Source organism: Scomber scombrus, chromosome 11, assembly GCF_963691925.1.
Source record: "Scomber scombrus chromosome 11, fScoSco1.1, whole genome shotgun sequence".
NCBI classification, from domain to species: Eukaryota; Metazoa; Chordata; class Actinopteri; order Scombriformes; family Scombridae; genus Scomber; species Scomber scombrus.
The window spans coordinates 15,745,444-15,759,221 of NC_084980.1; the positions used below are offsets into that span (position 1 = coordinate 15,745,444).

The 13,778-nt window shown below is 41.3% G+C and overlaps 1 protein-coding gene across 1 annotated transcript in view; it reads left to right on the plus strand.

The window, feature by feature from the left end:
- Positions 1-201: 201 nt before the first annotated feature.
- Positions 202-13,778, plus strand: part of pbx1a (pre-B-cell leukemia homeobox 1a) — a 44,498-nt gene continuing 30,921 nt past the window's right edge. Inside the window, exons 1-2 of the mRNA XM_062428671.1 lie at positions 202-504; positions 1,306-1,379. Of these exons, the coding sequence (XP_062284655.1) occupies positions 320-504; positions 1,306-1,379 (259 nt within the window). The 5' untranslated portion in view covers positions 202-319. The remainder of the gene's footprint in view (positions 505-1,305; positions 1,380-13,778) is intronic.

Consider the following 13,778-nt stretch of genomic DNA (forward strand, 5'->3'; position numbering starts at 1 on the left):
AGAGAGAGAGAGAGAGAGAGAGAGAGAGAGAGAGAGAGAGAGAGAGAGAGAGAGAGAGAGAGAGAGAGAGAGAGAGAGAGAGAGAGAGAGAGAGAGAGAGAGAGAGAGAGAGAGAGAGAGAGAGAGAGGGGATTTGTCAGTCTCCCTCCTCCCAAATCCAGAAAAGCTTACCAAGGAAAAGGAGGAGTGTCGGAGCTGAGAGAGACGCAGAGGAATCCAGAGGAATTTCCGAGGATAATTTTTTCTCTGATTTTTTTTTTCTCTTCTTGCTATTGAAATTTAAAAGTTGGAGGCGAGGCAGCAGGGACCGTGGTCAAGGATGGACGAGCAGCCGCGGTTGATGCACTCGCATGGGGTAGGCATGGCCGGACACCCCGGCCTGGCGCAGCATATGCAGGATGGCACGGCGGGGACGGACGGAGAGGGAAGGAAGCAGGACATCGGAGACATATTACAGCAAATAATGACCATCACAGACCAAAGCTTAGACGAAGCACAGGCGAGGTGAGGCCACACACACACGCACACACACAAAACAAAACAACAACACTTATATTATTAATAGGAGCGTGGAAATATTGGGCAATGTTGTCGGGGATGGAGGGCGAAATAATAACACTGTGGTTTGTATGGTGACTGCCTCTAAATGAAAGCAATTACGCCCACTGAAGTGCTGTGAAAGCGACAAAAAAGAACTTGTCACGATTCGTATTTGAATTTCCCATTAAACTTCTGTCACATTTTTTTATCAAAACTATTAATTAGTGTGTGATTATTGAAGATTACGGTGATTTCTTCAGAGGTTTTTCTTATAAACTGTGGAGCAGTTGCCACTTCAGTTTCACTGAGACTCCTCTACCTTGTTTCAAAGGAGCTTAGATAGTAATCCTGTGCTATAATAACATGTTGCAGATCCTCTCTTATAGTTTTGACCCATTGAACTATTAATGATAACACAAGAGATGATGCAAAACACATCATCTTTACAGGGCGGATTTTGTACGTTGTAAATAAGGAAAATGTGGATTTTCTAAATGTTTTGATCCTCTATTGTGTATTTAAGTCAAAAAATTAGATACATTAAAAAGGTATAAATTTATGTGGGTATTATTAAAATTTGTTTTGCTTTGGCTCTTGGAATGTTTTCTGGATTCTGCATCTTACAGCAAAAACCAGCTGGGGTGAATTGAGTCTTGATGATGATATTTGGTGATTTCAGGATGCTCTGTTCTTTTAAGCAGCTTTGTGACTGTTGCCACTTGTTTGAATATTGATCTGGAAAGTGGTTTCCTGTCCCTTTTTTAGGAAACATGCACTGAACTGCCACAGAATGAAACCTGCTCTCTTCAACGTGTTGTGTGAAATAAAGGAGAAAACAGGTACGTTCTGTTTTACAGTTTCTTTTGTTTGCTGGATTTCTTTGGTTTTTGTTACTATATTGTCCATTTTATGATTTAAGGGTGTATTCTTAGTGCCTGAGTATCACTTTTCTCTATAATATTTTAAGCCTCTCTTTAATTATTTAAATGTAATAATTCTACAAAGCACTGGTCACAGTCATGGAGACGTTCTTCTCTTAGCATTGTAAATTTCAATGGCATAAAACATATATTTTCAAATGATTTGCACCATGTTTTCCCTGTCAAATCTCACACACCGTGCATGTGAGCAGTACTGGCCCCGGATGAGTTGCTGTCAGCGTACAGGAGTGTTTTCATGCCGACATTTGGGCCTCTCTGGGCTGGGCTTTCTCACTCCTCTCTGTGTGTTTTCCTTGGCCGAGTTTGATGGCGTTTGCTAAGTGAGCTGTTACATGCAGAGGCAGGTCAGAGGGATTTTTTCTGTTTATGTTTGCAAGGAGGGTCAAAGTCAAGACAAGGAATGTGTGAATTATTACTCGCTTAACAGCAGATTAAAAGAAGAGCGGCTCACATGATGAAAGCCTGTGATTATTCTCTTGAGGGATATGGCAGAGCGCTGTTTAAGAGACGGCTTTTCAAGGGAGGAAATAGAACAAAATATCCAATATGACCTTATCTGTGAACACAACTTTGGAGCTGTCTTTGAGTTTATTGTGAGAGCCTTGTCACTTTGTCTGCTGGTGTTGTTGCATTCACAGCCTTGTAAGACAGCTGAAAATAAACACAGGTCTAGTATGGAGGCAATACCATTTTCCTTCATTTAACATTAACTGTTATTCACTGACATTTCATTCTTATGAGTCAGAGTTTGGCACAGGTTTGTACAAAAAAAAGGGAGAAGGAGCTAGCAGACACTTTGGGATTTTCAACAGATTTATAAGGTTAAAGAGAGCGGTTGTGAGGAGGAAGCTATAGTAGGTTGGGCCCCTGTTTCTAAATTGCAAGGCTTGGAAGAGTGAGAGAGTAATGCCTGGCTCTTTGTAAACTGTCTGGCGTCTCCGTGGGTTCAACCAGAGTTCGTTTCCAAAAAGAAGAACAAAGTGACTTGGACCTTTTCCTGGCTTTTACCCCTGCCTCTCCTTTCTTCCCACCCTTCTTGGCAACCAGGATTTCAGAGGGCTTCTGATGAGAGAGCCTCTCCTCGGCCTGCTAATTCTCTCCCCCTCTGTTTAGGACCAAGTTTGGAAATGAGCATATTTCACCATGGTTTATATTTTCTTTTCTGTTTTTCTTTTTTTATATTAAAATTTACAGTTCTATTGAATCATTTATGGGCCGGGAAACATGCTCTCCAAACCACAAATCAAAAAGCTCTAAATAACATTGTTTTTTATGAGGACAGCATAACATTTAAAAGTTTAGAATAACCCAAGACACATTATAGAGAATCAAGACTTAATGGCCACCTCACTGTGCACCCCCGCCACCCCCCCATCTACATTTGAAGGGCTGAGCTGCTGAGCTGCGGCTCATCTTCGCCCATAGGAGGTTTGTGCAGACGAAACTGAAAATCCTTTCACTGCAGTGACAGAGAAAATGACTCAAACCTTCACCATGGCATTTACAGCCAAATGTGCTGAGTGCAGTGTATGCGAGCGGAATACAGCCTGTAATTTGTCAGGTCTTTTTTATATTCTTTATAAAGAGTCAGCTTCTCCTTGCTTTTTACATTGTTGCAGTCAGAGTGTCTTTGAGGAAGGAGAAGTGCAAGCAGAGGGAGACGAGCAGCAGTTCAGATTTAAAGAAGCCCTGTTTCCTCGACCTTTTGCCTCCTGCTTTGTAACATAAATCATTTGTTGCATGTAGTTATACATATATGTATTGCACTCACCTCTTCCTCATGGCATATTAGTGGCGGGTGAGTGTTGACAGCAGCAATATGAGACATTGCAGCAGTGAGGTGTCCACTGGCGAGCAGCTGACAAACAAGGCGGGAGCACATGCCAATAGCAGATAGAGCAGGCCTTAACTGATGACCCCACCCCACCACTCGCTGTATATTTGCGCTGGGGTCGGGCTCGTGTCATGGTGGGAGAGTATTTAGCAAGCTTAAACAAGCTCAGGTTCGCACATTGGTTTATGGAAAACCAGCGGCGGAGGTTCATGTTACCACTTCCAGACGTTCCTTTTGACCACCAGTGTTGTATTTCATGAAATGCCTTGACTACGAGCCTTGACTACGAGCCTCTCTTCACTTGTTTCTTTTTTTTTTGTTCTTTAACTATCATCATTGTTCTTACAGTTCCTGAGAGCACTTACAATTTGTTTTCCTGTTCTTGCTTCACATCCTGTGAAGAGAGTTGGAGAGCGTCTTTGTTTGTGTGGAACCATTACGGCAGGGGAAGCTGGCACGTACAGGTTGACTAAGTAAGAGAAGCCAGACACCAAGTCAGTGTTTCTGGGTGTCAGATTTCAGGCCTTCTCTCTCTCTCTCTCTCTCTCTCTCTCTCTCTCTCTCTCTCTCTCTCTCTCTCTCTCTTGCTCTCTCTCTCTCTTCCTCTCTTTCTGTTTCTGTGACTCTCTATCTGTTGGGCCTGGGACTGTTTCGTCAGGCCACTCTGTGTCAGCAGCCTCACATTACCCCCACGCAGGCTCGGGTCAGATGGAGAGCTCCTGCATGACTAATGTGATCAGACGGATAATGCATTACACCGCTTGAACTTATCAAAGCTGGAGACCTGCTGAATCAGTCGGTCCAACTAACTGCAGCCCCCCCCCCCCCCAAAGTGTGCGCTGCTAATTAGACATGTACACACATTTTAGATATTCACAGCACTGTTGATCATGTCACTTTCAAGGTCCCTGATGTGGCAGGACGCATGAAAGCTGGGAGAAGTAGTTTCTATCAAAGGAATTTCATTTGACAAGTGCTGTGTTGGTCCAAGGGCTGCAACTAACGATTATTTTCATCATTGATTAGTCTGATGATTACTTCCTCCATTAATTTGCTGTTAGCTGTTATTGTTTAGTGTATGAAATGGCAATTTCTCGGAGCCCAAAGTTGTTGTCTGTAAGCATCTGTTATGTGCCAAACCCAAATATATTCAATTTGCAATGAGAATAGCAGCAAACACATTCACACTGGAAAAGCTAGAACCAGTGAAAACTATTTTCTAATCATTGAAACTAGTTGATGATTTTCTGACAATTAATTTAGTACTTGTTTCAGGCCTGGCTGGCAGGTTTGAAATGAAAAAAAGGTTTGTCATGATAAAATGTTAAATTACAGTGCAGTGGTATTTTCTGTAACATTAACATCAAATGGTGATGGAGGTACTAGTTTTGCTCCCATGAAACAGTGGAGTGACTGGTCACTATGGCTCCCAGTGCTGCTGTTTTTCAGTATTTAATTGACATGGCTGTCCATGATGAGTTCAGGGGTTAGTGTTGCCTCTCTTTGTTACTCTCCTCTCATCTCCAGTGACAGATGGAGGCATTAGTCTCCAATGTGGCGCTGTCCTGAAACTAATGGCTATGTCCTTGGTTTCCCCGCACTAGCTGGGAGACTGTATATCTGTCCCCGGCTTGGAAGTGCCGAAGCAGCAGTTTATCCCCCCATGTTTTAGTTTCCACGGAAATAAGGCTGAACAGGACCCTGTCTGTTCTCTCATAAATAACTTAAAATAAATAACTTCAGAACCAGTGCGAAGTTTTCCTGAGAAAACGTTTGCTGGTCTTTGATTTGCGAGTTTACAAGAAACTCTTCCACCACTTACCAGAAATGTTCATCTAAGTGAATAATAATAAACAAGTGATATATTTTTGTAAGTGGTCTGAGCAGGGATGTTTTTAAGTTTATCTTTGCTTTTAAAGTGAGTTATATCATACATAAATAGGCTGGATTCTCTTTTACACACTGACATTTCCGCTATATTCATATTTATATTCTCCACATTATCGGTGTATACACACTTCAGAAACAACAGCAAGTGTTTTTGCTGTTCCCTGTCCTCTGATATAAACTCACTTGCAATTAGGACAGCTAATATATTATGCAAATGTTGACTGGCTTAATTGAGACATGTTAATCATGTTTTAAGAGGCTAATTACAGCCCTGTATATCTGAGGTGGGAGTAGTAATTAGCCGTGATAACAGATCTGGCTGTAGAATGGTCATATTCTGTGTGTCGACGTATGGCGTGCGCGTGTGTTTACTATTGCGTGTGTGTTTTTTATTGTTTTTTAGTAGTTATGGACGCAATTTTCTACATCTTTTTCTGTCGTAAACAAAAATTAAATAAATATGTTTTTAATTTGCATTTCCCTCGGGTTTGCTGTCTTTGCATGCATTCAAGTAAGCGTGTGTCAGTGGACAGATAAGTATGTTTCCCTCCTCATACGTGTTTTACAGCGCATCTTTTCGCCCCTAAGTAAAATCAATTCACCTATTCAACAGAAACATGGATGTATTGCTCTATCTATACTTTGTTTCCTGCACTTCTCAATTTAGTTATCTGATGCAACAGTCCTGGCCATTTTGCACACTGGGCTTTTATACAGGGCTGTGTTCTTAGTTTTCTGACAGAGATCATATTCAGATCCATTACGCGAAGAATGCCTTCCCACTTATCGAATATAAAATTGCTTTAGAGAGGAAATTTGCTCTATGGCGGAGTGGAGTTTCTTTTTTATCAGATGTTTGTCTCTGGAGCAGCTTTTAGTGTCTACAAAACAGCTTCGGTGACATTATTGCAGTTGCAATTGCCTCAGCCATTGTTTTTCTTATTGGTGCTGCTTCGATTTGATTGGATTTTCCACAGTCTCGTGGAATTGCCTCACGCAGTAAGGCCGGTGTTGGATGTGTATATCCTCATATTGTTGGAGCTGAAACACCTGCAGATCTTATTACTGATATGTTCATTCGGTTCCAACTGTGTACTCAAACTACCTCTGAATTATACAGTTTACTTTCTCATTCTTTATGACCAAACAAATCTGTTTTTGTTGCATGCACATGGCACATCAGCTGTTGCTCACTGCTAGATTGAAGAGGCATATCCTTCCCTGTATCAAAAATCTAACTCACACATTCAGATTTTTATGGGCACTTTGATGGAGATGGTTGCCGTGGCAGTTGATAACCTTTAATTCGAGGTGTGGGATCTCATTTCTCTGGCACCCTGCCACTACGATGTAAGTGGCGTGTTGGCAGCATGCTGGGGTTGTACAAAGGAACCCCCCCACCCCCCCACCCTCCACACCCTCCCCCACCCACCCTCGACTTCGATGAACAGTCAAACGTAAAATGGCAAGCTCTCTTCCCTGGTTGACTTAGTAAAAATGACATAAATTAATACATGCTGCTTAAACAGGACCAAGATTAATGGTTGCCTTTCGCAGCGGCTTAGATCCACTGTCAGTCGCTGCTCGCTGCCCAGATGGAATCAACACCAATCAATGAGGCTACCCGACTCTCCCTGGATATCTGCTTATGATGTCGAGTGGGACACACACACACACACACACACACACACACACACACACACACACACACACACACACACACACACACACACACACACACACACACACACACACACACATATTTTAATATATACTGTACATGCAGCCAGACACATATAGTGTATGTGTCCCTCTTCGGCATCTCTCCATATAAACTAGCAGGCATATCCTGTATTACTTCCCATACAGTGAGGTGTTCAATCAGGTGCCACGGAGTCAGATGGGGAAGAGCAGCGAGGCTGATGGCTTAGTAGTGATTGGATGTTTCAATTACTGATAGTAATGCCATGGTGTAGTGAGTCATGCAGTGCAGATAGCACCATTTATTTTAATCAGGGCAGGGGAGAGATGGGTGTGGATGTGTCTCTCGTTTCAGAGTAGTTTCACATTTAGATGCAGGGGAGTGTGCTCTCTTTCTCTCTCTTTCTTTATTTCACACACAAACACACACGTGTCCACACACACACACACACACATACTCACGCTCATGCTCAGGTGGATTGAGAGTGGAGGAGAGGTTGCCGTGGGTAACGCATAGCGACAAGGTAGTCTCTCGGTGAGCTATTCTAATTTATGTTAATAAACCTTGCCGTTGCCGTGAGACAAAGGGGACACAGATGAGCCTTGGTAACCTCGGCACCTACACTGGAAGGAAAGGCACAGACAAAGAACAATGCAGACACACACACACACACACAGAAAAGAGAGAAGAGATATTGAACTGTAGAGAAAGACACAAATACTGTAGCGGAGAGAGATGATAAATTTAGCCACACAAAGAGTTGTTTTGTGGCTGCAAAATCAAACAGCCTCATGCTGGCAATCTTCAGTGTGGTGTGTGGTATCTACTTTTCCTGCTCGTGTGTTAGAGTGTGTGTGGAGGGGCAGAAATAGGCAGGCAGGCAGTCTCTGGGGATTGTTGCTGCTAATTCCATGGGGCCTATAGAGACACAGGGTGCTGCAGTTTTGGATCACTTCCCAGGGCAGATGTGACACCACAGGTAGCGTTTAGCACAGTGGGGTGAGAGCACGAGTGTTAGCAGAGGTCTACACTTGGCCTGGCTGCCTGGCAGTGGAAAGACCATCTTGGAGAACCTGATAAGGGCCCTTAAATCCGCTTCTGAAGTATTGTAAGCTCTTTCTAAAAGAGGGTCCTCAGTATGTATGAATAAAGAGAAGGATCATGTTTGTGTTGTCTGTAGTGATGCATTAATGTACTGTAAAAAAAAAATAAAAATAAAAAATCTTCTTGCTCTAAATCAATTGTTTTGAAAAATCTCTTTGATTTTACATTATTGCATTGTGCTTCATAAAAATCCATTAAAGTGAAATTTTATATTTCCTCAACTACCAGCTGGTTTAACTTGTTGTTACTATTGGATGACTTGTTACTTTTAGAAAATCTGTTTTAAAAAAAATAGCTAGACTATTTTATTTTTTCAGTGTGAAAAGTAGCCACACCTTAAAATGTGCAGTTTCAGCTCTGATTTCTAACGAGATAAAATACATAAACAGTCTCTCACAGTAACAGCAATGAAGATTAATAATGCAACGATGCCTCCTTGCCGGGTCCCTGTACTGTCGATATCCTTATCCCAACCCAAAGAGTGTAAGCTGTGGGTTTCCTCTGTGCCTTCTGTCTGCCAGCTTGCCTTTGGCGGTGTTAGTTCTGGACAGTTAACTCCTACTGAAATTATGTTAATTGCTGTCATTTTCTTTTTTTTCCCTACTTGAGCATAATCAGCAAATTATATACTTCTGTTCATTTATTACCAAGCCACTTCTAACAGAGTTTTTACCCTTCAAAGATCAAAAGTTAGGAGGCAGTTTGCTGTTATGGTTTGTATTTACATGTGGTTTTATGTGCACAAATGCGCATTCTCGACAATTTGTCATTTTAGTGGAACAGTCTGTGATTATAGTAGCAGTATCCTGTCATAAAACATTTTTGAATTGGTTGTTTATATACAGATGTAAAATCAGTTAGAGCAAAAATGCGATACAGCTCAGTATTGTTAATCATTTATTGATATGCTGATTGTTTGTGCTTAAGTCATAAAATAAGGATAACACTATGGATTTTATTAGTATAGTTTTCAGCCCTTTTGTAGTTACTCTGGATGGCGTCATGTTGTGAGGGGTTATTTAGATAATGTGGACCCTCTCCAAAGCATCTTCTCAGTGTTTTTATTCTTGCTAAATGTCATTGTCTCATCTCTGTTTTGTCTGTTTTTTATAGAAAGGGGGGTGTCAGTATCATGTTCAAGTTCACTTTGAGCCTTGTTGCTAAATGAGTGCGGACGATTTCTTATTCATGCTTTCAACCAGTCGTTCACAAGGTTTGAACGAACCAACGACCCCGTGACTCCACGTACGCCTCGAGGCGAGCTGCTCCTCTTCTTCTATTATTTTTTATTTGGCTTGCTGGCACCACCTTGTAGCCGGTTTTATTGGACATGTCCTTCAGCACCATGTTTAGCAGTCTCCTCCCCTAAACACATAAAATTCCTTTATGTTCCTATTACTTGAGTTTATGAAGAGTGTCTTCACCCACCCCCCCAACCCCCCTCACCCCTCCCCGCCGAAGATCATATTGATAGATTGATATTGGGAGAGCTGTAGTGTGATAAAGGCGCGAGGGTTAAGAGCTTCTTGGATAGTTTAACCTTGATAAAACAGTTGTTTCAGTGAGGCTGATTTTGCCCCATCCGTCTTCATCCGTCAGGGCCCCGCTGAAGTATGCAAATGAAGGCAGTAGAGGGAAGCGCTGTGTGCGGTTAAATGGGGCGTTGCGAATGTGCGGTGTACCGCGCCGACGGGGTGATACTACTTACTGTCCAAATTTAGTGTGTCTCTTCTGAAACACCCCTCCTTTCCTTTTTGTCCGCATTTCAAGAATATATACAGCCCTGAGAGGAACTGTGGCCTCTCGTAAAGTGATTACAGCTGTGGCAGCAGCAAAGCACTTTATGCTTGCATTTTCTTGTACATGTGTTACATTATTATAGATTTTAATATTTTGAGCTGGAATTTAGTGACTGTCGCACAGTGTTTTTCCTCTTTATTTGTGCAGTATCTGTATTGACATGTAGTGGGGGGTTTATTGCAAGTCCCAGCCATACATTTTAGAATATGGCTGTTTATTGCGCTAATTAGTAAGTCTAGAGGTGTAAGGGTAATAATCTTTACGATAATAACAGTTTATGCCTTAACACCACTCTCCATTAACAGTTTACATTGCTTGGGCAGCTTCATTTGCCTGATTAGTTTTGTACCTACTCAGCAGCATTAGGGATGTTTTTTTGTGTGTGTTTGATTCTCTCATTTATCTCATGTGTCGGCATATTGATTGATTCCCCCGCTCACTCATTATTTTGTTTTGTTCTTCACAACTCATTTTCAGAACGAGGGCCAGTGCTAAAGCCAGAAACAGATACCATGTCTCCTCTCTGCTGTCTGACTAGCCACCACACACATAAAGCTGTCAATCAGGAGCTTTCCTGCCTGCCCTTTGTTATGGAACGCCAGCTCTGTGGGTGGGTCCTCTGGATGATAGATGGCTCAGAGAGCCTATCGGACTGCTAGAAGCATCCATCTCTGTCCGGAGCCTGTTAAACAAGCTTGGGAAAGCAGCCATGTAGTCCTAACCACCACTGGCCTCCACTAAAAAACCCCATTAACATTAATGAAGGGTAGCTTTAAAAGTTCTTCAGTAATAGGCTTGAATTGGATTTATGAGTCAGATAGTTTGCCAGAGAGTACGTCATGAAAAATGTCACTGGTAGATAAATGGAAATGAGCATTTGAAAGGTCTCGGGACACCGTTTCAGCAAGGATTTCAGCCCAGCTTGGAAACTTTTTTTTTTCTTGCCCCTCAATCATTTTTCCTCCAGCTCTAACATCACGCACCAGCTTCAGAGTGGCTGTGAGAGAAAAGCAAGGTGTTTGATGTTTTAAGTGACTGCAAAGATAAAGCTGCTCATCTTACAAACAGTGCTGTTGCTTCTGGAGAGAGAAAAAAATAAGTTCTTAATACTTTTTTTTTTTTTTTTAAAGTCTTTTCATCCCAGGTGGCATTGGCCATTTCAATATCTTGCAACTACCACTTTACCTGTCTGGAAGGTCCCTATAGATGGCTGATGTGAAACTGCCATTAGCCAGCCAATTCTTCAGCCACAGATTACTGTGCCAGTACGTGGTAATCACAATGTTGAAAAAGGTCTGATTGCAGTCCATCCAACCTACAAAGTGCGGCATAAATGGGTTTTTAAAGGTCTGCAGTCGGTTGTTGGTTGTCATCATAGTGTGTTAGGACTGTCAGAGGCAAAATGGCAATTTTTGAAACCTTTCATTTCATGTGAATGTTAAAAGGATGCAGAAATACACTCACACCAAACCAGGCAAACAAGGCCTCTGTATGATTGTTCACTCAGAGTACTGCATGTGTTCCAGCTGCACCTTTTCATGCCATTCACCTTTTTATTTGTTTCCATTAAAAATACAGTTATTTTTAATATTTCTCAGTTCATGCACCACCCCTCCCTCTTGGTTTCTCCCTCCGTCTTTCTCTCTTCTTGTTCCTCTCCTCCCGTCTCTCGGCTAGTCTGCTCCCTGCTAATCTCTGATGTCATTAGCGTTGGAGGGAGGTTGAGGGGAGAGAGGGGTTGCTATTCTTAATGAATTCCACTGTGTCTTTGCACTCCCCCACCTAGTTAACCCTACCCCCCTGCAATGCTCAAGGTGTCAAATTAGAGCAGCTGGATAAGGGGAGAACAAGGAGATGGGCAAGGTACATCTCACCTCACCTCATTTTCTTACTCTCCTTCAAATCTCCTAATACAACATGATATTCATGAATAGTATCCATGTAACAACTCTGCAAAAATTGTTGAATGCGCTTCCCTTATTCACTTTAATGATTAGGGAGATGGTACTGCAGTTAATAAAATGTTACTCATACAGTGGTGCGCACTGAAAATACAGTTAAAGGTAAAATCCACCCTCAGGCACTTGTTGTCACACTGTTATGTATCAGTATGGAAATATTATTCAAGGTTCAAGGGTTTCGTTAAGAAAAATGGCAAAATCACAATGTAAATATACTTGATTACATGTAAATGTAATGTCCTGCAGTATAAGAAAAATATCAGAACTATCAGTAATATCAGTACTATTGTCAGTAAAATTCACTTGAAGGTTCAAAAGTAAATGCATTATGTCCTGTTAGTGTTTATAATAATATTATTGATTGATTGATTATTGAAGGATTAAGCAGCATTTTAATGTTATAGCTAATTTAATTTATTTTATGTAGTATGCTATAGAAAATGTATTTATATATTTTAATATACTGTAAAAAGGCAGTAAAAAGCACAATCAATCAAATTGCAGTGAAATGGAAATTCAGTAGTATAATATTGAAATGCTCAAGTGATGTACAAGTAACGTAGAAGAACAGTACTTAACTAAACACTTTTAAAAATATATATATGATGTGTATCCAATTAAAAAAAATACCCTCACTGAGCTGCCAGTGGCCCAGTTATGACACACTCACACTGTGCAGCCATTATTCAAACCCATAAAACCTTTATTTTAACTTTCAGAGGAGGTCCCCAAGTTTCAAAAGATACTAAATATGTCAGGCAAAATTTGGGGAAATATTTGCATATTTTAAGGTTTTAACCGAAGCTTACCTCTTTGTTTCAGTTTGTTCGTTTAAAGGCCCCATGAAATGGAAATTAAAGCATCTTTAGCTTCTGTACTGTGATATATTTCATACAGGAACAGAATATATGAGCAATGTACAGTTACAAGAGGGATTTAAATCCAATTTCATCTCATCTCATTTGTTTGGACCGCTTAAAACGTGGGTGGTGCTTAATGATTAGCTTGACATGGAGCTGCAGAGAGAAACGGAGCTACAGAGGATTGTTGGCTCTACACACACCTCCTCACCTCTTGTTAGACCAGGAGGAGGACGAAGGAGAGATGTGTAAATCAGATTTCAGTAGCCACATTGTTTTGGAAATAAAAAGTTTTTGCCGCCTGATATCCAAACACACATCTCTTCCTTTCTTTCTCCATATTTTTCTGTTAGGCACTATGACCCACAAAGGGCAAAGTGCAGTTTTATATGAGCAGTGTGGCTAGCTACTTGTCCAAAGTCACATTTGATTTCCAACTTTTCCAAACGCCCCTCAGTGCACAATGAGTCATAAAACATTTGAAAGTTTTACAAGAGGAGAAAAGACAGGGATTTTGATGTAAAAATATTCTGATATAGATTTGTGAAATATATTTGCCCTCTAACAAGAAATAAATAAACACTTACCACAGAGGCACGATATTAAAACTGAGAAATGTATTTTTCATTTCTTGGGGCCTTTAATATAAGTCCTTTCAATGGTCTCCAGAGAGAAGGGCATGAACTTGTTGCATTCACTGTATGTAGGACAGATTACTAGTGATAGTGACAGTGATAACATATCAGACTCTGTCTCAGCTCCGCTGGAAGTATCTCACCATGATGTCACATCCTCTTCTTTTGGTCAGTGATCCCCAGCAACGAGAAAAACACACCACTCGTCTAAAGAGGCACAAACATGCAAGCTTCATTGCCCGCAGCAGGTTTTAACGATGTTAAAGTGTTTCAGGGTGGTTTTTCCTTTGAGCACTACAGGAGTTGTTGTTGTCTACTTCACCCCGGCGTTAACGGTTGATAGTCCTGACTCAACAAAGAGTCATCATCCCCCCCGTGGCTGTGCTTACTCACTCCTGAGCCCGGCGTTTAGTTTTCCTTGGCAGACCCAGGCCACAGCTCATTAGACTAAGAGAATGTGCTTGCCTTAATTAATGATATGTAAATATCCTTGAATTGGCCACATTTGCAT